General features: G+C 40.9%; 1 protein-coding gene and 1 long non-coding RNA gene across 8 annotated transcripts in view; one reads left to right on the top strand and one right to left on the bottom strand.

The window, feature by feature from the left end:
* The window catches only part of LOC128695200 (uncharacterized), a 33,492-nt gene extending 10,267 nt beyond the window's left edge, over nt 1–23,225 (top strand). The window contains exons 2-4 of the long non-coding RNA XR_011392794.1: nt 1,945–2,026; nt 13,304–13,460; nt 21,732–23,225. This is a non-coding gene — a long non-coding RNA (uncharacterized lncRNA). The remainder of the gene's footprint in view (nt 1–1,944; nt 2,027–13,303; nt 13,461–21,731) is intronic.
* The window catches only part of Rgl (Ral guanine nucleotide dissociation stimulator-like), a 173,179-nt gene continuing 151,242 nt past the window's right edge, over nt 3,140–25,076 (bottom strand). For all 7 annotated transcript variants that reach the window (XM_053785719.2, XM_070091301.1, XM_070091302.1 and 4 more), the window contains 8 exons: nt 24,388–24,498; nt 24,088–24,252; nt 22,109–22,249; nt 13,270–13,454; nt 10,387–10,516; nt 9,020–9,224; nt 4,645–4,779; nt 3,140–4,438 (listed from right to left, as the gene is read on the bottom strand). In XM_053785719.2, the coding sequence (XP_053641694.1) occupies nt 4,278–4,438; nt 4,645–4,779; nt 9,020–9,224; nt 10,387–10,516; nt 13,270–13,454; nt 22,109–22,249; nt 24,088–24,252; nt 24,388–24,498 (1,233 nt within the window). In that variant the 3' untranslated portion in view covers nt 3,140–4,277. The remainder of the gene's footprint in view (nt 4,439–4,644; nt 4,780–9,019; nt 9,225–10,386; nt 10,517–13,269; nt 13,455–22,108; nt 22,250–24,087; nt 24,253–24,387; nt 24,499–25,076) is intronic.

The following is a 25,076-nucleotide window of genomic DNA, read 5'->3' as shown; positions in this document are numbered from 1 at the left end:
ATGTAACAATTCCCAGTGGAGTGTGATAAAGATCCACTGTGCCCTCTGTAATCTTACATTTTTTGCATTACCACTCATAGGATGAGCAAGGGTGCACAATAAAATAACCATTCAGATGGCACAAGTTACAAAAAAAAAAAAAAACGAGAGGTACTTAGCATGTATTCCTGACTGGTGGTGAGTAGGTTACATGCAGCCTCAATGACCCTTTGAGTAGTCATTAAGCTTTAATTGCAATTAACCAACTATCAGACACCCTTAGGTTTGGGGACTAGAACAAAAGAACAGTGAAGCATTAGAGTAAGCTTATTGAAAGAGACATCAACTGGTAAAATAGCACACCTGCCTGGTATTGAATAAGTACAATGACCTGTGGGTTAATATCACACTAAACTTATTCTAGGACCTTTCATACATAGATTGGATGTTTGAGAGGTGAGAAACTGGAACTCAGTGACACTGTTGAAAGTTAACCCTTTCACTAAGGCTTGCAAGCCAGTGTTGGTGCCATAGTACACGCCAAAATTCTAGCGGCTTTAGATCTAGCGGGAGAAGACTGGTAGACCTACATGAGAGAAGGATTTGAGTGGTCAGTGTGCAGAGTATAAAAAAATCCTGTAACATGCAGTGCATAATGAGGAAAAAAAACTGTTTTTGGTTTAAAATACCAAATTTGCGGTGTATATTCGTGTGGTATTTATGGTTGTGTTCTCATTTTCTTGGTCTCATTTGATAGAATGGAAGATATATTACAGAAATAGAGATGATTTTGAATAGTTTTCGAACTAAGAGTACAGTGGACCCTCCCTTTTTGTCGATCTCCAGTATCACCGATTTCCATTTTTGCCAAATTTTTTCATCAAAATATTGGTTCCGTTTTCGTCTATTTCCTCCGTTTTTGTCAATAGTATGGAACCTGTCCAGTGCCCAGAGCGCACACAAAGCCACCTCCTACACACATTCTCAGGAACCGTCGTGTTGTTTCTCGGTAAGGGACCATATCCTGCGAGGTCATACAAAATGTTTCATAATAATCCATTGTTTTTGGCACTTGTTTATATTGTGTGACTGCTAAATAAGCCACCATGGGCCCAAAGAAAGCTTCTGGTGCCAGCCCTTTGGTAAAGAATGTGAGAGACATGATAGAATTCGAGAAAAAGTTTGCAGAAAAATACGAAAGTGGTGGTGGTAGAGGGTGGTTAGTGGTTGTGATGGTGGTAATTGTAGTGATTTTTTTGTTAATACTTCTGGGTGTCTGGAACAGATTAATTGGATTTAAATTATTTCTCATGGGGAAAATGGTTTCAGTTTTTGCCAATCTCTCTGGAACAGATTAAACTTGAAACCCAAGGGTCCGCTGTACCTTGAAATTGAGCTCAAAGTAGCGGAAATGTTCGATTTTTGCTGATGTTCAAGAGTAAACAAATCACGCCATACATCCAATACACGTCAACTGGTCAATCAAATTTTATGTGGGTCAAATATGCTTTCATAAATGTGCTGATATTATTTATACTATTTTTACAATAATGCAGCAATCTGCATAAGAGTAAATCTTCTATTTTTTGTGTGAATAAAAATTCAAAATGGAAAGCAAGCATAATATAAGGGATCTGGAGAGGTGACTGATGAACAGAGAAAATGTTATTTTAGTGCTAGAAATGTCTGCATTGTTTATTCTGGACCCTATTTTGAAATTGGCATCTCTTGAAATTTGTGAAATTGGACAAATTACCGATTTCTGACCACTTTATTGGGTAGTTAAGTAGGTAAATGGGCAGTTTCTCTATTCAAGCTACAAAATAGAAGGAATACTAGCGAAATAGCTATGAGTTTGGTGGAATGGGTCAAAAATAAGGCATAAAGCGGGTGAAATCGCCAATGCGTATATATCACCGTTGGGTTAAGTGTATTCTAACCACTCTGTAATCCGGTGCCCTACAGATCCCGATGATGCCGGATTAGTGATGGTCGACCTATACAGTGGACCCCCGCTTAACGATCACCTCCAAATGCAACCAATTATGTAAGTGTATTTATGTAAGTGCGTTTGTACGTGTATGTTTGGGGGTCTGAAATGGACTAATCTACTTCACAATATTCCTTATGGGAACAAATTCGGTCAGTACTGGCACCTGAACATACTTCTGGAATGAAAAAATATCGTTAACCAGGGGTCCACTGTACTGGGGAAAGTGGGCTCCCCATGTTAGTTGCTTCTCTGCCTGTAGAATTCTCATTTGAAAGAAAAAGACATGATTTAGCCGAGTGATGAGGGGAATTTGTTTTGATGCTTTGAATAGAAATGTTAATGCATTAACAGGTGAACAAGAATTTGACATAGCCTGACGTATTTGCCCTTCAAATTTGATTTTGTTTAAGTCTTCTGAACAGTTTAAATGTCAGAAAATGAACCTGTGCCTAAGATGAAAAATGTTACAGGTTTGTTGTGTGTTTTTGGCAGCCCATAAAAATAAAGTAGCTTAAGGTTAATGTACTAGTTTCTCCAGTATGTCTTTTTTGTTTTTCCCTCCACAACACAATGACATGCTGGGGAAACTCAAAATTATCAACCCTTAGCTATATTTTTAGTGCCAAAAACACACCCTTAAAACCTATCATGTCATTCATGGGAGGGGGGGGGGTGATAAATCTGTAGGAATCATACAGCACTAAAGGAATGGGAGGCATTCAGATTTAGTCCAAGGAAAGGGAGCACAGGTTCAACTCCATAGATAGAGTCCCTCGCCAACATCAAGTAACTTTCCTCGAGGGGATCTCGAGCAGTTCTTTTTCATGTGCTCCTGCTAAATAAGTAAGCATTTTGCTTTTACCACTTATGAATTTTTCTAACTCACATTTAAACCATCCAGGAACTTCAAAATACTCAGAAATTTGAATGACAAAAAAATGTTAAGCTTAGATGTTGAATTCTTATTTTCCAGGGTATATGTTGATGTAACAAACATGCCTAATCAAAGCATTAGTTCCTCTAAAATCGTTGAACTCGCAAAGCTCTACAGTTCCACTGCTTTTCTTTCAATGGCAAACTCTTCAGGCATAGAAGTGGCTTTATAGCCACTTCTATGCCTCTGTGGGTTTCAATTTGACATACTGAAGTAATTAAGGTTATAAAATGTTATAGAAATGATAGACTTTATTTACAAAGGTAACAATAGAATGTTTATTTTACATGTATACAAAACCTACATAATATTTACAACTCGGGAGGATAAAATTTGAACTCTCCAACAACATTGCATGTTCTAAATGACTTTGCTTACAAAGTAATAAAACTGGTGAATTTGGGGAAAACATTCATTTTTCACCCATGAACTGTTAGTAGCACTATGGTAGCCCAGAACATTGGTACTCATAACTGGAGAGAAGTTTTATGGGACAATTAAAGACAAGCTGAGGTGAATATTAACAATGTGTGTGCACAATAATCCCATTTTTTATAAATACACAAAAAATGGGAAATGCATATTTCGATTTATCACATGGGTTTGTAATGAATTAGCTTCTGACTAATTCAAAACAAGAGAGCATTCCATGTTGATTATTGTAGTATGGTATGGTGCCAAGGGTGCTAAATAATGAAAAATACAGTAGATTCTTGACAGTGAAGAATGTGAGCATTCGTTGTTAATTTGCACATAGATTTTAGCTTCAATTACTCCAACAGAGTGGGGGGAAAGGAGGGGTGGGGACAGTTTAAAGCTTAAAGAAAAATTATAGACTACCTTGAGTATTATCCAACACACAATATACATAAAAAAAAAAAAAAAAAAAAAAAAAAAAAAGACCATTCATAATATACACCTCCATATACATTTTATATAAAAACATAAATACTACATATACCTGTATAACACTTCAGATCATATATTCATAGAACATTTTACATAATAGACAGCACTGAAATAAATGATTTCACAGCACTAATGAAATGAGAGCAAGACTTGAAAGTTGTATAACCCTGGTATTGAAAACTTTTTTCTTTTCAGAAGAAATGGATTTGGAAGTTTAAATATTACAGCAATATTTTTAGTCTTATCAGTTTCAAATAGCTTATTACTGTATAATCAGAACTTCACTTTCCAACTCTTATAAACTTTTTTTTTTTTTTTTCTCTCTCTGGACATACACCACACTGAAAATGGCCTCCACATTTACTTTGGCATCTACTGGATGTACAATATTCCAAAATGAATACAACTTCTTTTCAGCAAGTGAGAACAAGATGCATAGAGTTGCCATGCTTCCAGGTTCAGTTATGTAACCAGGAGCTTTTTGCGAACTTTGTGGTCCTTAGTAGGATTTCTTCTAATGATTGTATTTTCATCACCATGCCGCCGTCTTCTCAACACAAAATTAAGGTCATATTGAGTGTTGATTGCATAATAAACATTTGCAGATGCAGGCAACAGCATTTCTGTATAAAAAATATTAAGTTACTATAAATACATAATCAAATTTTATATATAACTTAAAACAAATTTAGCATCTGTATACAACTGCAATGACATGCTTAAAAAGTGAAAAGTTTACTTAACCCAAATTACATTAGACATTAGTAGTAGTCTATGCTTTATCAGTAATGTCATTCCTCTAGGAAAAAAAAAAAAATAAGTTGCTTACCACCATCAGGAAGAAACTGTGCCAATGTGTAGTCTTCAGGATTACCCTCGAATCCGTGTTTCTCCATTGCTTTTCGAATGACTGACACAGTTCTTTCAGAGTTGCTCAACATAATACTCTTGTAAAGATTTACTCCTGTAAATAAACAATGACGAACCCTGGCGTCAATAACGTAGGTCTATTCACGTGAGAGACAGTGAAATAGTTAAGTTGTACAATAATTTTTCCAATATTAAAGTCGGGCATAATTTGTTAAATACTAATTCCTTTATCCAACATAATACTTCTACTCTCTCAATATTTAACAAAAACAATTATTTCTACAAAGTGAAGTATAGTACGTATATAATTGACATTTTATTAAGTGACATGAATAAAGTATATATAAAGCCCCTTGTTATGCAGAGAATTTCAGGCAGCCTTAAAATTAACTTATAATTACTAGACAAATATGCGAGCAAGATAATTTGCTAGAACGCTATAGTTTGCATTTATAATTTTCATTATCAACTGGGTCAAAATTATGACACTCAGAAGCCATACACTGTATACCACCTTATAATACATAATTAAAAAATTATGGAAAGTAAGCTCACAAGATTCCCTGGGTAGCTTTTAAACAAGATGGATGGCAACGAATTTGGATAGACTTATTCTCAGTTAACAAATCACGATTACAGTGGACCCCCGGTTAACGATATTTTTTCACTCCAGAAGTACGTTCAGGTGCCAGTACTGACCGAATTTGTTCCCATAAGGAATATTGTGAAGTAGATTAGTCCATTTCAGACCCCCAAACATAAATAACAAAAAGGCACAATACCGTGACTGGAACGATACACAAATAACCCGCACATAAAAGACAGAAGCTTACGACGACGTTTCGGTCCGACTTGGACCATTGACAAAGTCACACTAACAGAGGAGGAGCAGGACGGCTATATATAGCCGTCCTGCTCCTCCTCTGTTAGTGTGACTTTGTCAATGGTCCAAGTCGGACCGAAACGTCGTCGTAAGCTTCTGTCTTTTATGTGCGGGTTATTTGTGTATCGTTCCAGTCACGGTATTGTGCCTTTTTGTTATTTATGGACCCCGCAGTTAAGCGTCATATTCTCTCCAACTTTTTTAATGTTCTTCCCTCTTTTAAACCCCTCTTTCGATCTTATGAGGCTGCTCTTATTGCTACCCGGCGTCGTAAGAATCAGCTTCGCTTCCTACGTGACTGTCTTGCTGAACAAGTTCTGCCACCTTCCTTCTCCCACTTCCTGAAAACCAACCCACTGGGCACTCCCTTTCCTGATCATGCCCGTCTCCTACTTCAACAGCTCATTCTTTCTACTAAATCACAGGTTGAAGATGCCTTCTTTACTCTCCGTCAACGTCAACGTGCTCTCTTTGCGGCTCTACCACAGGATCTCTGTAACCTTCTCTCTACCATTGCCTTTGACACTGCTCGCCTGAATGCGCAAATTCATTCTTCCAAACTACAAAATAAACTTCAACGTCTCATCTCAGCTAGCCATTGGTCTAAATTCTCCCTCACTGACTGTGTTACTAATCTGTCTTCTGTCTCACTCTCTCAGTATGAGCTTGAACTTCTTGGTTTTGGTCTTTCCTTTGCCACTTCGCCTACTCCTCGCCCTGGTATTTCCCTGATTAGCTCTTTTGATTCCTTTCGTCAATCTCGCTTCCGTAATCTTCCTGACTTGTCCACTTTTCGTGGTGCTCTCCTTCCTGCTCTTGTTAGTCTGTTCTCCAAGAATCACCACCTTCCACGCCGTTACCAACTTGCCCTTTCTTCTCTTAAATCTAACACTAACATTGTCATACTATCTTCTGACAAAGGTAATTCGGTAGTTATCCTTGATCGCGAGGATTACCTCCGTAAAGCTGATGTCTTGCTCTCTGACTCACGCACCTACACTCCTCTCGTTTCCAACCCTCTTGATCGCATCAAGAGAACTTTCAACAAAAAACTAAGGACTCTCTCCGACCTCTTTCCTCCTGACTTTGACCTTGTTCAACGGTTTCGTGTCATCTGTCCCTCTCTTCCCTATTTCTATGGCCTTCCCAAAACTCATAAACCTGATATTCCTCTTCGTCCTATCATATCCTCTAGAGGTTCTGTCTCTTATTCTCTTGCTTCTTGGCTGGCCAAAACCCTCACTCCCTTTCTTGGTACTTTTTCTCCTGCCCACCTCCGTCACTCTCAAGACTTCATTGAACGGGTTCGCTCTCTCCCAACCTGTAAGATGCTTAGTCTTGACGTTGAGTCCCTCTTCACCAATGTCCCTCTTGATGATGTCCTTGATTTCCTTAGAGAGAAGGCCCATGAAGGGTTTCTTCATCTCCCTATCCCCACTGATGTCTTTCTTGATCTGATCCGCCTCTGTGTGGACTCTAACTCCTTTTCCTTCCAAGGGAAATATTATTCCCAAACCTTCGGTGTCGCTATGGGCTCTCCTCTCTCTCCTGTCCTTGCTAATCTTTACATGGAATACTTCGAGACTGTTCTTCTTCCTACCCTCGATGTGCAACCTTCACTCTGGCTCCGCTATGTGGATGACATCTTTGCTCTGTGGCCTCATGACTCCAGTCTCTTCCAACCTTTTCTTGAAGCTCTTAACAATCTTGCCCCTTCCATTAAGTTTAAAGCTGAATGGGAATCTAATTCCTTACTTCCTTTCCTTGATGTCCATGTCCACCGCTCAGATACAGGTTTTTCCTTTTCCGTTTACCGTAAACCTATGCACAGTGGCATGTACATTCACTACTTTTCCTATCATGCTTCCCCTGTCAGGAAAAGTGTTCTTATCTCCCTCTTTCTCCGTGCCCTCCGCATCTGTGATCCTCAGTTCCTTCCAGCAGAAATTTCCACTCTTTATAATTCGTTCTCCCGTCTTGGCTACCCTTCCCATTTCATAGACTCTGCCCTCTCACTTGCTAAACGCAATTTCTTCTCTCCCAAACTCTCTACTCATGGGAACTCTTCTATCCTCTGCCTTCCCTACATTTCCGGTCTTTCTAATCTCAACAATTCTCTCCGTCCCTTAGACATCAAGCTTACCTTCCGCCAGACTAACACTCTTCGCACTAATCTCGTTCATACCTCTCCTCCCTCTACAGATGTTCCTGGTGTCTACTCTATTTCTTGCTCCTCCTGTCCTCTTCAATACTTTGGAGAAACTGGTCGATCTCTTTCTGACAGACTTAGGGAGCACAAAAATAGTGTTAGGCTTGCCGACACTAACAATGCTCTTTTCTGTCACGTCAGAGATCATAGCCATCCTATTGACTGGTCTTCTGCTAAAACTGTCTTCCCTACTTCCAACTCGAACAGTCGCCGTTTAGTTGAATCCTCTCTTATACACAACTTTCCTTGTATGAACCTTAGCCCTGGCTTCGTCTCTGTAGATGCCTTCCTCTCCCACTACATTGTAAAATGCTCCAAACTTCAAAACACCCGTGACTTAACCTGAATCCTCATTTTTTCTTCTTCTTCTTTTTCTTCTTCCTCTTCCCCTTTCCTCTCTCCTTTTCTCCTCTGGGTTGTCTTTCTCTCTCCTGTCTCGTGTTTCTGTTCCTTCTTTATTTTATTTCGCCACTTCCCCTTTCACGCACCTCGGTGCGCTTGCTCTCCCTCTGTGGGTTTCTAGCTCTCTTGCAGTGCTCCCCTTCCTTTGTATTTGACTGGCTCGTCTTCCTTATTTCCCACTTCTACCACTACCACTACTACTACCTCTTCTTCTTCTACTACATCTACTGATGAAATTAGACACATGTGCGGCGTCTGGTTGTCTTTGTTGTGGATGTTTCGCCATCCAGTGGCTGGCTGGATGGCGAAACGTCTACGGTGAGGATGCCCGGGTGTTGTGCGTGTGTCATTTCATCCTGTCGGTATTATATACAATTCTTGTACTACTACTACTACTACCTCCACCTCTTCCTGCATATATAGCCGTCCTGCTCCTCCTCTGTTAGTGTGACTTTGTCAATGGTCCAAGTCGGACCGAAACGTCGTCGTAAGCTTCTGTCTTTTATGTGCGGGTTATTTGTGTACCCCCAAACATACACGTACAAACGCACTTACATAAATACACTTACATAATTGGTCGCATTCGGAGGTGATCGTTATGTGGGGGTCCACTGTATGTGTATTTCTATTGCACATTTTCAGTTAACAGAATTTGAACATAAAAAGTTCCATTGTATACGTTTTTACTATGAATTTTTTTTTTTAAGTCTTGAAAAGAGTTTCTCATTCATAAATATTTGATGAATTTATGCGAAATTTTCCTTAATTTTTATACTGACAATGTTCATATTTATGTGACATGGCCAAATTTTATAAAACTAGGTAAAACATTTTACAAACCTTCAATTTCATGTGCACTACTTTCAATCGACACTCTGATGATGTAGAAATCAGGAGTGATGTATGGAGAAGCTGTTGTCTGTTGAACGTGTTGTTGCTGAGAGCTTGAAGTACGCTCAGGAGTGCGACCTGATGCAGAAGTACCACCCGAGTGCACAGATACATCTAGTGATGGTAGTGATGAGCTACTAGATGATGTTGACATCTGGAGATTATGGAGGGGGGTTGGAAGGGATTCAGGTTTAATTCATGGAATTGGAGCACAGATACAATTCCCTAGCTCAAGAGCCACTCAACCAGCAAAGAACACACCAGTAAAGTTATAACTGGTAGTAAAGAATAATTGAGGAGCAAACTGTTAGGGCTCAGTTTAGAGATGCATGGATCAATTATTTTATAACAAAATAATAAAAAAATTATATATATAGTAAAAATACAGTTGTACATGGTATGGCGTTATCATACATCAGCTTGATCCATTGCCTTGCCATAGCTACACCTTGAGGGTATGTGTACAACACTATACCTGAGGATGAGATCTGCAGCAATCAACAATTAAACTATATAAAATTAGAGTACATATGAATTCTAATAATATGCAACCTATCACTTCATGGGGAACTGGAAAAAAATCTTTCCTCTGTAAGCCGTGCATGTCGTAAGAGGCAAATAAAATGCCAGGAGCATGGGGCTAGTAACCCCTTTTCCTGTATATATTTGAATGAAAAGAAGTGAGATGGGTGGTGAATGCTGCAACAAAAAGAAGGCTGGAGGTTGTGATGTCATGCGAGGGGAATGTGCAGTGTGAATATAATGCAAAGAATTCATAGTTTGAAGATTAGGAGAAGGTGTGGGGTTACTAAAAGTATCATCTACAGGGCTGAGGAGGGATTGTTGAGGTGGTTTGGACATTTAGAGGCTTGAACAAAATAGTATGACTGGAAGAACATATAAAAGTGGGGTAGGGATCAGCCTAGGAAAGGTTGGAGGGGTGGGGGGGTAAAAGGAGGTTTTGTGTGTGAGGGGCTTGTACTTCCAGCAAGAGTGTGTGAGCGTGTTACAAGCAAGTGGAGACGAATGGTTTTTATGATTTGCCGTGATGTTAGAGTGTGAGCAAAGTAACATTTATGTAGGAATTCAGGGAAACTGGTTAGTCGACTTGAGTCCTGGAGGTGGGAAGTATAAAGCATGCACTGTGAAGGAGGGGTGCTAATATGCTGCAGTTCTTTTTTGGCTGTAATGTGGGCATGCCTCTGGCAAGACTAATGGACTGATTGATGACAAAGGTGTTTCTTTTTTGGGTCACCCTGCTTTGGCGGGAAAGAGCTGATGTGTTAAAAAAAAATTTAACCCATTACATAACTTACCTTTCTTTCTAGAGAGCATGTATCATTGTGACTGGTGGGAGTGTTTAAAGAGTCATTATCAAAGAAAAACTGACTACTGGATGATCCACTTGAAGTACTGGCAATGCTGTCATTTTTTCTATGCCCAAATCTGAAAAAAAAAGTACTGTTAGCAGGAAGAGAGATTTTATAACTGTACATAAGTGCATCTACTACAGGAGGAAAATTAGACAATTTGGAATGCTTTGACAGAACATACTGAAAGTTCCCTGTCAACTGCTTTAAAAATATTAAGAAACACCACCTGAATTCAACGTAAATTCTGCATCGATCAACTATTTTATAGTCCAATATATCAACAGCAACTTGTTCGTTTACATCAAAACATTACAGTGTGTGGTGTGAATATTATGCAGAAAATTCGGAGTGTGGAACTTAGGAGAAGGTGTGGAGTTAATAAAAGTATTAGTCAGAGGGCTGAAGAGGGGCTGTTGAGGTGGTTCGGTCATTTAGAGAGAATGGATCAAAGTAGAATGACATGGAGAGCGTATAAATCTGAAGGGGAAGGAAGGTGGGGTAGGGGTCATCCTCAAAAGGGTTGCAGGGAGGGGGTATAGGAGGTTTTGTGGGCGAGGGGCTTGGGCTTCCAGCAAGCGTGCGTGGGTGCGTTAGATAGGAGTGAATGGAGACGAATGGTATTTGGGACCTGAGAAGCTGTTGGAGTGTGAGCAGGGTAATATTTAGTGAAGGGATTCAGGGAAACCGGTTATTTTATCTAGCCGGACTCGAGTCCTGGAAATGAGAAGTACAATGCCTGCACTTTAAAGGAGGGGTTTGGGATATTGGCATTTTGGAGGGATATGTTGTGTATCTTTATACATATATACTTCTAAACTGTGGTATTCTGGGCTCCTCTGCAAAAACAGTGATTATGTGTGAGTGAGGTGAAAGTGTTGAATGATGATGAAAGTATTTTCTTTTTGGGTCACCCTGCTGTGGTGGGAGACAGCTGACTTGTTAAAAAAAAAAAAATAAATAAAATTCATACTTGCCAACTGTCACCAATACTTTTCTATAATGTTATAATTAATATTACATTCCATTTCAGTATTTACTATGGCAAATGTGTATTATATAAAAAAGTAATGAAATGTATAACAGTGTTCTAATTATCTACTGCAACAAAACAGTCTGTGGATTTAAGATAATTTTAAGGCTGCCATTAAATCTACATATAACTAATCACCTATTCTTGTAACAATTGTATACTGTATTTACTGGAAATAATGATAATTTTCAATTTCATGTGTTTTTGTAAAACTTCAGGGGTAGAATTATGTATGTAATGTACTGTACTTGCTCTTTTTAAATATTCATATAACTGATCACTACAAATGTATAAGAATTATACAGGATTTTTTTTTTTTTAATCTTAAGTATTTCAAAGTGATAATTTCTAAAAGAGGAGGACTGCATTTTATTTGATCCTGTTTAGGCTTACTCTTTTTGTAAAGCCCATTTAGCCTTTCACATATTTCCTTATGTTGCTTACAGAATCACCAAGGTAAAAGTTTATTGGACCCTATAAATCAGAAATGGAAGTTTCTTCTGAGAATGCTGTTCTATTCCAGACAGTTATTGCAGAATTGTAACTAATGAAATTATTAAAATAATAAAAGTATGATTGCAGAGCATAATTGACTTAGTAAGGAAAATTGACATGTGAAGCATGTGAGCAGTGCTAAAAGAAGAAAAAGTCATTCGTTACGTTTACATAATTGGGTGGAAAGTGGAATATGTGCCAAGTGTTGCAAATGTATTGAATACTTGTATGGCATGTTGTATGCTGTGAAGTGCTTCTGTTAGCGAGTTATTATGCTCACAGCTAAGAGCTACACTTATGGGGAGGTCATATAACACATAGGAATAGGAAGTAATCTGGTGTAATCCAAAGAAGGGAAAGATATCTTCAACTCCTTAGAACAAAGAACTGGGGCTGACACTGCAATCACCTAACATTATCTGCTCAACTGATTACTCACATGCAACAACATTCTTTTACCACAAGACTCCCCCCCCCCCCCCAATATAAACCCATGTGTTATTCTTTGTGTGAATTGACAAAAGTTCTGTTAACAAAACTTCTTTTTTTTTTCTTTTAACACACCGGCTGTATCCCACCAAGGTGGGGTGGCTCAAAAGGAAAAACGAAAGTTTCCCCTTTTACATTTAGTAATATATACAGGAGAAGGGGTTACTAGCCCCTTGCTCCTGGCATTTTAGTCGCCTCTTACAATACACATGGCTTACGGAGGAAGAATTCTGTTCCACTTCCCTATGGAGGTAAGAGGAAATAAAGAACAAGAACTAGTAAGAAAATAGAAGAAAACCCAGCGGGGTGTGTGTATATATATGCTTGTACATGTATGTGTAGTGTGACCTAAGTGTAAGTAGTAGCAGCAAGACATACCTGAAACCTTGCATGTTTGTGAGACAGAAAAACATCTTCATAAACAACCTTACGTATACAGTGTCACTATATTGTACCATTGTAAAGTATTACCACAAGAGCCTTTCACTACAATTAAGGTGCCTCCTTCCCTTCCCTTATTATTATTACAATAATTATAACTAAGCACTAAACCTTAAGGGTCAGACAGTGCTGTCCCTTCCTTTAAAAAGTTTTACTAGGGGAGTAAGATAAAGGTGTGTGCAGGAAAAACAGAAAATGTTGTGTAGCATATCTAGTTATTACCAATATCCCGAATGTGTTTTAATATGGAAATTAAAATTATAAATGATGGGATATTCCAATTAGGTAAACAAGCCAAAATGAATGATAAGGAGTAATGACTATATTTAAAAAGTGTAGTTAAATAGTAACAATTATTTTCAGGTACTTACTGTGCTCTTTTTCTTATCCGACCCTCTCTGGTAGATGATGGAGCTGAAGATCCTTGGGGTTCAATCTGACAAGAGAGTCTCCATGCCTCTTTATCATCTAATACAAGTACAGAGTCCCACCATCTTTCAAACATTTCATCTCTCTCCATTTGATAAGCATTAGCTGCACCTTGGAGCAGTCGGATCTGAAGGTAGAGAAAACATTTCAAAACTAAGCACATAGATAAAATCATTCTTGTGTGGCATATGTTTTCTACTATACGTGTACCTCTTCAAGGGGGGCTCCTTGGCGTGGTGAAGAGGCTCTTGGTCTGAGGAATTAGACCTGTCAGTCTCCTTCCTCAGACCGAACCTAATTACCCCCCAATCCCCCCTTCCCTATCCCATCCTCCCCTTTTCCCTTTCCTCCTCCCCCTCCCCACCCCTCCCTTTTGGCCTTTGGGATTTTTCCCACAGGCGCACTAGTTCCTAGGTAGGGGAAAGGGTACCGGGGTCCATCCCATTCCGTTGAGGTTCTTGGCGGTGGTGTAGTTTGCCGTGGAATCTGGATCGCCTGGGGATGTCCCGATCCCTCTCCAGTATCCCGGAGAGTGGTTTGGGGTGTCTTTCGGGCGACGGGTGTATCTCTGGAAGCCACCTTTCGGATTCCGGGGGTGGTGGCCGAAGGAGGTATGCTTTGTGGCGGATATCCGGCCGCCCTCTCTTTTGTCCACTGAGGTAGCTCGGCAGATGTGAGGTTGCTATCCCGGACTGCTGGTTTACTGGCATGATGGGTAGGGTATGGCACAGGTTCCATGCTGCATCTACGCTACTTGCGGTGCCGAGGTCCTCTTGGGCGCGGAGGGAGATTTCTGGCCCTTTCATTCCTCCTAGGAACTATCCCTCCCTGGTCCCCCCTTTTTTTTTATTCTTTTTTTTTTATTTTTATTTTTTTTTTCTTAAAAACAAAAAGAAAGAAGTAACCTAACCATGGCAGCCCTAGTCCATGAACCTGCTACCCCCGGGCCCCTTCTTGATACCACACCCCATTCTGACCCCGCCTCGTCTTTGGACCACTCTTCGGACACTCATGCCTCTGTACCTCTTGCCGGTGATGTTTCCTCACCCGGTTCAGGTACTGAGGTCTCGACTGACTCCTTTGATTTATCTGACCTCCGCTCTCCTTTGACTATGCTTCCGGCCTCTCCCTCTACAGTGCAGCAATTTTCGAATCGCCGGCCTGTTCCACGTCGGACCAACTCTGGTCCCATGCCTAAACGCCAACGACAATTACCTGCTGATGATACTTCTCCACCTTTTCCTTCTCTGAAAAGATCGACACATCCTGCACTCCCTCTCCACGCTCAGTTTCGGACTGCACAATAGACTAAATTCTTCACTTTACAACCGACTTCCTCTACCGCCTATCTTTCTGACCACAGTATTGGCAAGGCACTCCTTCGCCATGTTGGTAAAGATATTTCTTTTCATGCTCTTAAGAGCGGTACGTGCATCATCACTGTACAGAATGCTACCCAAGCTCATGATCTTTCTCTTCTTTCCCATATAGATACTGTTCCTGTCACTATTGAAAAACATTCCCTCAATTCTTGTAGTCGTACCGTCATTCTGCCCCATACCATAGTTCAGCAAAATTTCCAGACATGTGGCAATGACATTCTTGAACAGCTGGAACTCCAAGATCTCCCAATCCTCAAGGTAGACACTTATGTTCTTCCTGCCCGCAGGCGGAGACGATACCCTAGCAATGTGGCTCGTTTAACTTTTGACAGCCGTGAACTCCCATCCTCAGTTTATGTAGCAGGACATCGGTTAAACGTTCGAAAGGTGATCCCTACACCGCAACAGTGTAGAAATTGCTGGCAATTTGGCCATCCAGCGAAATATTGCAGATCCATAGCCAAATGCCCAGTCTGTGGTGCCGATGACCATTCTAATACATCTTGCAATCGACCTCCCTCTTGCCTTAATTGTCATGAGGCTCACCCTTCGTACTCTCGCCGTTGCCAAGTCTACTTAAATGAGCGGGAAATCCGTTACCTCAAAGAGGCAGAAGGTCCCCCTTATGCCATGGCAGTTTCTCATCTCCGCCTCCAAGGGAGACTACCTCGTGTTTCTTATTCCCGTGTTTCAAAACGTCCCCCCACTTCTGGGGTCCCATCTTCTGCAGCCTCCTCTGTGGTTACCTCTCCCATAGTCACTCCTGTATCTAATTCTTTTGCTGTCCTAGGCTCAGACGTCCCTACTTAACGCCTCAGTATCGGCGAGACCTCATATGACACCTCCTCCCAATCGTCCCTCTACTTCTCAGAAGTCAAAAAAAGGTCCTTTAACCCCTCCTTCCCTTCTTCCACCTCCTCATTTTACCTTTCCTGTCTCTGTACCGGGTTCTTCCCCTCTCACGGGCTCTGTTACAAGTGTAGAGGTTCACTCTCCTCCTCGTACTATACCTACCTCCCCTGTTCCCTCCCAAGTTTCTTCCTCTTCTGCCACCTCCCGGGTTTCTGCCTCTTCTGTCCCCTTCCACGCTTCTTCTCCAGTTCCCTCCACCCTCTCGCCCCCCGCTACCTTGGTACAGTCCATTACAGTTCCAATCTTTACTCATCCTCCCCCTACCATCTCCAATATTGTCTCCCATACGACGTCTCTGAATTCCGAAACACTTGAAGCAATCTCTGAATATATTGCAGAGACCAAACCATCAATGGACACTGATCCACCCTCTGTTCCTTCTCTCTCCTCTCCTCCATCTGCGAAACTCCTTTCTTCACAGCGCACCGTTCCTTCGCTGCTTGAACGTTTTCCGCTGCCTCCGCATGTGGACTTTTCTAACCCCTGTAGTCTGTAGGAACCCTTACCTGCGGATTTCAAGTATCTTTATCATTGGCAATCATGGCCTATTTACAGTGGAATATACACGGCCTCAGGGGTAATCGGGGTGAGCTTCAGATGTTACTCTCCCTGTTTTCCCCTGTTGGTGTTTGCTTACAGGAACCAAAATTACACTCTGCTGTTATCTCTCCCATCTCAGGCTATAATTTATTGTATTCTTCAGGTCCTTTTCCTGATGGGACCTTTAATGAAAGTGCCCTTCTTCTATGCACTGATATTCTGTACCATCAGCTATTTGTTCGTACTTCGCTGCATTACACAGCAGCCCGTATCCACTTGCATAGGTGGTATACGCTCTGTTCTTTATATCTCCTCCTTGGGCACTATCTATTCCGGATATTGCCTTTCTTGTTTTGTCATTACCACCACCGATTCTGTTACTTGGCGATTTTAATGCCCATCATTTCCTCTGGGGGGGATCTCACTGTGATTCCCGTGGCATTCAGTTAGAGGCTTTTCTTGCCACCCATCCCCTCCATGTTTTAAATGCAGGTACTCACACCCATTTTGATCCTCGGACTCACACCCTCTCTTGCATGGATCTCTCAGTCTGCTCTTCCTCTACCGCATTAGACTTCACCTGGTCTGTTCTCCCGGATTTACATGACAGCGATCATTTCCCAATCATTCTTACTTCCCCTTCATATTCACCATCTCTTCGTATCCCACGCTGGCAATTTGATCAGGTAAATTGGAACCTTTACTCACAACTAACGGTTTTTAGTGAGGTTCCTTCTTCGTCCTCCATTGATGAGCTTTTACACCTCTTCTCGTCCTCCGTTTTAACCGCAGATTCTCATTCTATACCCCAAACTTCAGGCAGGCATTCTCAGAAATGCGTGCCTTGGTGGTCTCCTGCTTGTGCTCGTGCAGTACGTTTGAAACGCTCTGCATGGGGCAGGTACCGGTACAACAGAACCACGGAGAGACTTCTTGATTTTAAGCAGAAGCGTGCGATCGCTTGCCGTGTCATCCATGTCGCTAAACGCACTTGCTGGCGAGATTATGTCTCCACCATCACCTCTGCTTCCTCTATGAGTGCAGTCTGGAAAAAAGTACAAAAACTGAGTGGTAAATATTCTCCTGACCTGGCTCCTGTTCTGCGGGTTGCCGGTGTTGATATAGCAAACCCACTAGATGTTGACAATGAAATTGGCAGTCATCTGGTCCGTATTTCTCAGGGGCTCCATCTATGCCCCTCGTTTCTTTCCTCGAAGTCTGCCAGAGAGTTAGCACCCTTGGACTTTTCTTCTCTCCGAGAAGAACAGTATAATGTGCCTTTTACACTTCAAGAACTAGAGGCAACACACTCAGCTTGCCGATCATCGGCAGCTGGGCCCGACGACATTCATATTCGTATGCTACAACATTTACATCAGTCAGCCCTTGCAGTCCTATTACACCTTTTCAATCTTATTTGGTCACAAGGAGTTCTTCCACAGCTGTGGAAATCTGCCATTGTTCTCCCTTTCCACAAACCAGACACTATGGGACATGAAGCCTCCCACTATCGTCCCATTGCTCTTACCAGTGCAGTTTGCAAAGTGATGGAACGCCTGGTAAATAGACGTTTAGTGTGGTATTTAGAGACACACAACAGTCTCTCCACTCGTCAATATGGCTTTCGTAAGGGATGTTCTACCATAGACCCCTTACTACGCTTGGATACGCATGTTCGTAATGCCTTTGCGAATAACCACTCAGTTATTGCCATATTTTTTGACCTTGAGAAGGCATATGACACAACTTGGAGGTATAATATTTTGGCCCAAGCCCACTCCTTAGGCCTCCGAGGCAATCTACCATCCTTCCTTAAGAACTTTTTAACTGATAGACATTTCCGTGTTCGGGTTAATAATGTGCTCTCCCTGGACTTTATCCAAGCTGAAGTTGTCCCCCAGGGATGTGTTCTGAGCACAACACTTTTTCTCCTTGCTATTAATGATTTGGCCGCTAGTCTTCCATCAAATATTTGGTCATCACTCTATGTTGATGACTTCGCTATTGCCTGTGCAGGCACTGACTGTCACCTCATTACAGTTTCTCTCCAGCATGCGGTCGACAGTGTTTCCAATTGGGCCATCACACATGGGTTTAAATTTTTCAGCACTAAAACCCACCAAATTACTTTCACTAGACGCTCTGTCATCTCCGATCATCCTTTGTACCTTTATGGCTCCCATATCCCTGAACGTGATACAGTCAAGTTTCTGGGCCTCCTCTTTGACCGTAGGTTATCCTGGAAACCTCACATTACCTCTCTGAAGGCAACTTGTCACAGCCGGCTGAACCTTCTTGAAACCCTTGCTCATCTTTCATGGGGAGCTGATCGTCGAACCCTCCTTCGCCTACATTCCACCCTCATTTTATCGAAACTTGATTATGGTGACCAGATCTATTCAGCGGCATCTCCTGCTACTCTCTCTAGCCTTAACCCCATTCATCACCAAGGATTACGTTTATGCCTTGGTGCTTTTAGCTCTTCCCCTGTTGAGAGCCTCTATGCAGAAGCGAACGTTCCATCCTTATCCGATCGCCATGATGCCCATTGCCTTCGCTACTATGTACGCTCTCATGATCTCCGCAATCCTTCCATTTATAGAATGGTCACTGATATTAGTAGACATTCTTTATTTGTTCGCCGCCCCTGTTTACTCTGTCCCTTCTCTCTTCGCCTTCATTCGCTCTTGTCTTCCCTTCAGTTACCACCTTTATATGTTCATGTAGCATCTCACTTTCCCCTACCCCCCTGGGAAGTTTCAGCTGTTCGAGTCTGTTCTTTCTCCCTCCCTTGCTTGAAAGCCCAACTGTCTATGGTCTCTTCCCGCTCTCTTTTTCTTGACCACTTCCACTCTCATTCTCATGCCATTGCTGTGTACACAGATGGCTCTAAGTCTTCTGACGGCTTAGGATTCGCAGCAGTGTTTCCGGACAGCGTCGTACGAGGGCATTTACTATCTTCGGCTAGTATTTTTACTGCTGAATTGTATGCCATCCTTGCAGCACTTATCCGTATTGCATCTATGCCTGTGTCATTATTTGTGGTTGTCTCAGACTCCCTTAGTGCTTTACAGGCTATACAGAAATTTGATACACCTCACCCCTTAGTCCTCCGTATCCAACTTTGGCTAAACCGCATCTTTACCAAGCATAAAGATATTGTTTTTTGTTGGGTCCCTGGTCATGTTGACGTACAGGGCAATGAACAGGCAGACACTGCTGCGCGGTCAGCAGTACATGACCTACCAGTTTCATATAGAGGTATTCCATTTACGGACTATTTTGCTGCAATATCTTCCCACCTTCACACCCGTTGGCAACAACGTTGGTCTACTATGCTCGGTAACAAACTTCAATCTATTAAACCGAGTATAGGTTACTGGCCGTCTTCTTATCACCAGTGTCGAGGTTGGGAGACTACTCTCTCCCGTCTTTGCATTGGCCATACTCGTCTTACTCATGGATATCTCATGGAGAGGTGCCCTGCTCCTCTCTGCTAGAATTGCCAGGCTCCATTGTCAGTCAGTCACATTCTGTTGGACTGCCCACTTTATCAACGAGCACGCAGAATTTACCTCCATCGTCGTCTTCGCTCCGCTGCTCTCTCTTTACCTTCCCTTCTTGCTGATGGACCCACCTTTCATCTGGACTCTCTCATTGACTTTTTGACAACAACTGACTTACTTCACAAATTCTGATACCTTCTGCCCTTTCTACCTCAATCTCTTGCTACCCTCTACCCCCATACTATCCCCTGCCCCGCTGTTTTCTGTAACCTACTGATCATCCCTCCTCCCTTCTGCCGCCCAATACCCTCGCTTCCTTCCCTACCCTGCAGCGCTGTATAGCCCTTGTGGCTTAGCGCTTCTTTTTTATTATAATAATAATACTGTACGTGTATATACTAATACGTACAGTGGTACCTCGGTATACGTCCGCTTTGGAATAAGTCCAACTTGGTATACGTCCTGTTTGGACTCGAAAATTTTTGCTTGGTATACGACCTTTGTTTGGAATACGACTTGCGTGCTAGAACTCATACGGGTCAAAATGAGTCATGACACCACGCGTTACCCTTGTTTACCTCTCTAGACAAAGCCACAACTGCTCACTTGTGTCATTATGCCTGCTGCTACCATTCAGCGATTTTTAGTAAAAGTCAAACATGGCGAGCTTCAACCAGGTCCAAATAGGAAAAAGAGACAGAAGAGAAAAGGGGACTCTCCTTCCAAACAATATCAATTCCTTTTCCTCCCTTCTCAGCACTATCCTAGTAGGCACTCGACCCTTGTAAGCAAAGTAAAGTGAGGTTAAATTTGCATTTATTTCATCTAATTCTTTTGTATTTATGTATTTTAGTACTAAGCAGTGTTTAAATTATTTTATACAACCCCATTAATGTATAACATGCTAATAACAATAGTATTTTTTTCATGGGAATGGATTAATCATTTTCCCTATATTTCTTATGGGAAAATTCGTTTGGTATATATCCTGTTTGGTACAAGTCCAAGGTCCTGGAACAGATTAGGACGTATACCAAGGTACTACCGTATAAATTTTTAAAGTTCATCTTTATACACGGGTCATTTTTCATCAAGGCAGGACGACTATCAATGCACATCACTGCAACCAAATGACATGACCCACTGAACTGTATCCCCACCTACCACACTGTAATTCTGTAATTCCATCTCCAAAAATCAAGTTGGACTAACCAATATTTCCAAATGCCATTATAGAATTTATATCATGATTAGACACACCTGCTGGAGGCAGTGTTTAATGTTCAACAAAGTATAATATGGTCAGGAGTTGTGGGCAATGACAGATTTTTGAGATAGTTTAAGAAGAAAACAAACACCTGAGTTTAAGTACAGTAATGTGATATTTTAATGGGATTTAATAATTATAAAGAAGAAATCTGAAGAATTGTACAGTAATAAGAATTAAGAGTAAACATGTAGTTAAGGGAGTCTACAAGAAATTAATAAATCAAAGGGCATCAGTAACAATGGCAATATTAGTGTACTAGCAATTATGGTACAGATATACTATTATTATTTGTAATCAAAGCATTCACAGATTGTAGCCTTAACTATAAAACTCACAGTATGCAGAGTAAATGCAGTAATAATAGGGATTAGTAGAAGTAGTCATATCCATATTATTACATTCATGGGAAATGATGACACCTTTAGGGGTCATACAGTGCCTGGAGGATGAGAAGTAATCATGTTTGATCAAGGAAAGGAGCTCCAATTCCTTGAATCAAAACTCATCCACTGGCAGCCAGGTACCCTTGAAAAGATCCATAATAACCATAGCAGAAAAGGGTAATCTCATTACATTACAGTATTAGTACAAATCTAGGATGGAAGGTAGGCAGGGAAAAATCATTCCAGGAATAGCTGAGGGAGGAAGGTAAAGGAGTTTTTAGGATAATGACTTTCAGCAGGCTTGTGTGAACATGCAAGACAGTGAGACAGGTGGTTTTTCATGGATGTGCTGCTGGAGTGTGAGCAAGGTAATATTTATGAAGATGAAGACTAAGAAGTGTTTTCCTCCAGTTGCAATCAACCACTCAGAAGGAATGGTGGGACTGCTGCAGTCAGAGGGTCACACTTCCGGCAAGACGACTCAGTGAAAGATTTTTTTTTTTTACCCTACATTGGTGGGAGATGGCTGATGACAAAAAAAGTACTTATCAGAATTATATTATTAATACTAGTAGTTTATCCATATTATAATAGTAAACTTGGTTAACCTGATAAGGCTGAATGTTTCATGAAATTTTAGAGATAGAGCTTACTGGTAACTAAAAATGTAGAGCAGTACACAAAGCAGCTGTTAATTCATGTAAATGATATGCATATTTATGTAACGAGGTCTGCCAAAAGTCATATATAAGCCATTTGGGTTAACAAAACATTTATTTAACATATACCTGTGCCAGAACCTCAAACTCCTTCCGCTTTTTGTCAAAGTTGATCAGGCCATTTGCAACTGTGTCAGGAATAGCTGTATCAATCATGGTGAGATCAGTCAGGAATGTGCCAAGATAAGGAATGGTTCCATAACTAGTAGCCTGAAAATCAGAAATGAGGTTTAAATTAAAAATTACTGATGAATTGGAATACACTGCAAATATATTTACACTACTGTATTTACCTTTAGAACACTACCTCTTCTGTACCGAATACTATATATACCATATCAAGTGAGGTGATGAGGGTATCAAATGATTTAGATATAGAAAAACTGAATATCAAATTGGGGAGGAGGAGTATGGAAGAAGTGAATGTTTTCAGATATATGGGAGTTGACGTGCCAGCAGATGGATGTATGAAGAATGAGGTTAACCATAGAATTGATGAAGGAAAAAAGGTGAGTGCTGCATTGAGGTATATGTGGAGACAAAAAACATTATCTATGGGGGCAAAGAAGGGAATGTATGAAAGTATAGTGGAACCAACACTCTTAAATGGGTGTGAAGCTTGGGTTGCACATGCTGCAGCAAGGAGGCAGTGGAGATGTCCTGTCTAAGGGCAATGTGTGGTGTAAATATTAAGCAGAGAATTCGGAGTGTGGAAATTAGGAGGTGTGGAGTTAATTAAAGTATTAGTCAGAGGGCTGAAGAGGGGTTCTTGAGGTGGTTTGGTCATTCAGAGAATGGATCACAGTAGAATGACATGGAGAGCATATAAATCTGTAGGGGAAGGAAGGCAGGGTAGGGGTCATCCTTGAAAAGATTGGAAGGAGGGGGTAAAGGAGGTTTTGTGGGCGAGGGGCTTGGACTTCCAGCAAGCATGTGTGAGCGTGTTAGATAGGAGTGAATGGAGACGAATGGTATTTGGGACCTGATGAGCTGTTGGAGTGTGAGCAGGGTAATATTTAGTGAAGGGATTCAGGGAAACTGGTTATTTTTATATAGCTGGACTTCAGTACTGGAAATGGGAGTACAATGTCCGCACTTTAAAAGGAGGGGTTTGGGATAGTGGCAGTTTGGAGGGATATGTTGTGTATCTTTATACGTGTATGCTTCTAAACTGTTGTGTTCTGGGCTCCTCTGCAAAAACAGTGATTATGTATGAGTGAGATAAAAGTGTTGAATGATGATGAAAGTATTTTCTTTTTGGGGATTTTCTTTCTTTTTGGGTCACCCTGCCTCAGTGGGAGACAAAAAAAAATCAAGCACTGTACTATATTTCCTATTTCTTGACTTAACAAATTTACTTTATCAATAGTATAGTTTTATATGATCCTTTTTTATTTTTTTGGTCTCTCCTCTCTTTTACTCAACTCTAATTAGAGGAACAGCAATTTGAGGAGTGTAATTCAGTAAGTCCTAGGTAGTAGGTTGGTAGACAGCAACCGCCCAGGGAGGTACTACCGTCCTGCCAAGTGAGTGTAAAACGAAAGCCTGTAATTGTTTTACATGATGGTAGGATTGCTGGTGTCCTTTTTTCTGTCTCATGAACATGCAAGTTTTCAGGTACGTCTTGCTACTTCTACTTACACTTAGGTCCCACTACACATACATGTACAAGCACATATATAAACACCCCTCTGGGTTTTCTTCTATTTTCTTTCTAGTTCTTATTCTTGTTTATTTCCTCTTATCTCCATGGGGAAGTGGAACAGAATTCTTCCTCCGTAAGCCATGCGTGTTGTAAGAGGCGACTAAAATGCCGGGAGCAAGGGGCTAGTAACCTCTTCTCCTGTATATATTACTAAATGTAAAAGGAGAAACTTTCGTTTTTCCTTTTGGGCCACCCCGCCTCGGTGGGATACGGCCGGTGTGTTGAAAGAAGAAGAAGAATTCAGTAAGTCTAATGAAATACTTTAATGAATAAATTAATACAGTCACACAATTGTGCCTTTTTGTTCTCTATGAATAAACCATTTACTGGAATACAAACTTACCAAAGGGTTTATAGCCAACTTCTCAAGAGCTTTAGGAAGATGTCTGTCATTTGCATGGGCAGTTTGTGCATGCTTTGCTGTTCCTTCTTTCATGAGCAACTCACGCTGATTTAACTGGTTGTTTTCTTCACTGAATATTCTTGCTAATTCTTCATACAATTCTGCCTAAATATACAAGATCATGAAAGTGTGTAAACATTATATGGTTTGCAAAATAATCTCAAGAATTATATTTTAGCTATCATTATGAAATTTCTTAACCTATGAACTCTTACTACTATAAGAAAATTTAATTCATACCTTATCTTTTATGACAGCACCCCAAGTTTTTTTAAGTCTATATATTGGATTTGACTGGAGTCCAGAGATAATTGCTTTTAGAGAGGAAAAATTCTTGTGCATTCTCAGCTCCTGTCAAAAGACACAACAGTATTAAGATGAATTTAAATACAAGTATAAAATTAAGACTAATTTAGGCAAGGCATAATAAAACATCAAACTCTAAACAGAGACTCCCCTAAATAACAGCATTTGTGCTGCGAACTTTCAATAATAGGAACAATATGCGGGAAGCACCAAGATGTAAAAATTCATAGTAGGTTATTCTAGCAGCATCGTCCATATGTGTGATTGTGTTCTCCACACATTCAGTGTTATTTGTGATTATTATACCCTGATTATGTCTGGTGTTAAGCACAAAAGCAGTGGTGATGCAGGTGGTAGTGCTAAGAAGCACCAGGCCATCACAATGGAAACAAAAGTGGACATCATAATGTATTTTTCCTGTGTTCATGTACAGTGGACCCTCGGGTAATGGCGGCATCGGCTAATGCCAAAATCTGATAGTGGCACATTTTTGTGTCAAAATATTGGATCGGCTGACGCCCAAGAATTCGGTTAAGGGCATTCGTCCTGAACACGTCCACCTGCCCATCTGGCCTGAGCGCCTCAGCTGCCCGCCTTCAGCTAGTGTGCCATTGTTTACAAGC

Source organism: Cherax quadricarinatus, chromosome 35 (assembly GCF_038502225.1).
Source record: "Cherax quadricarinatus isolate ZL_2023a chromosome 35, ASM3850222v1, whole genome shotgun sequence".
Classification (NCBI taxonomy): Eukaryota; Metazoa; Arthropoda; class Malacostraca; order Decapoda; family Parastacidae; genus Cherax; species Cherax quadricarinatus.
Note: the sequence above shows the minus strand (reverse complement) of the source record. Positions and strands in the feature narration are given on the sequence as shown.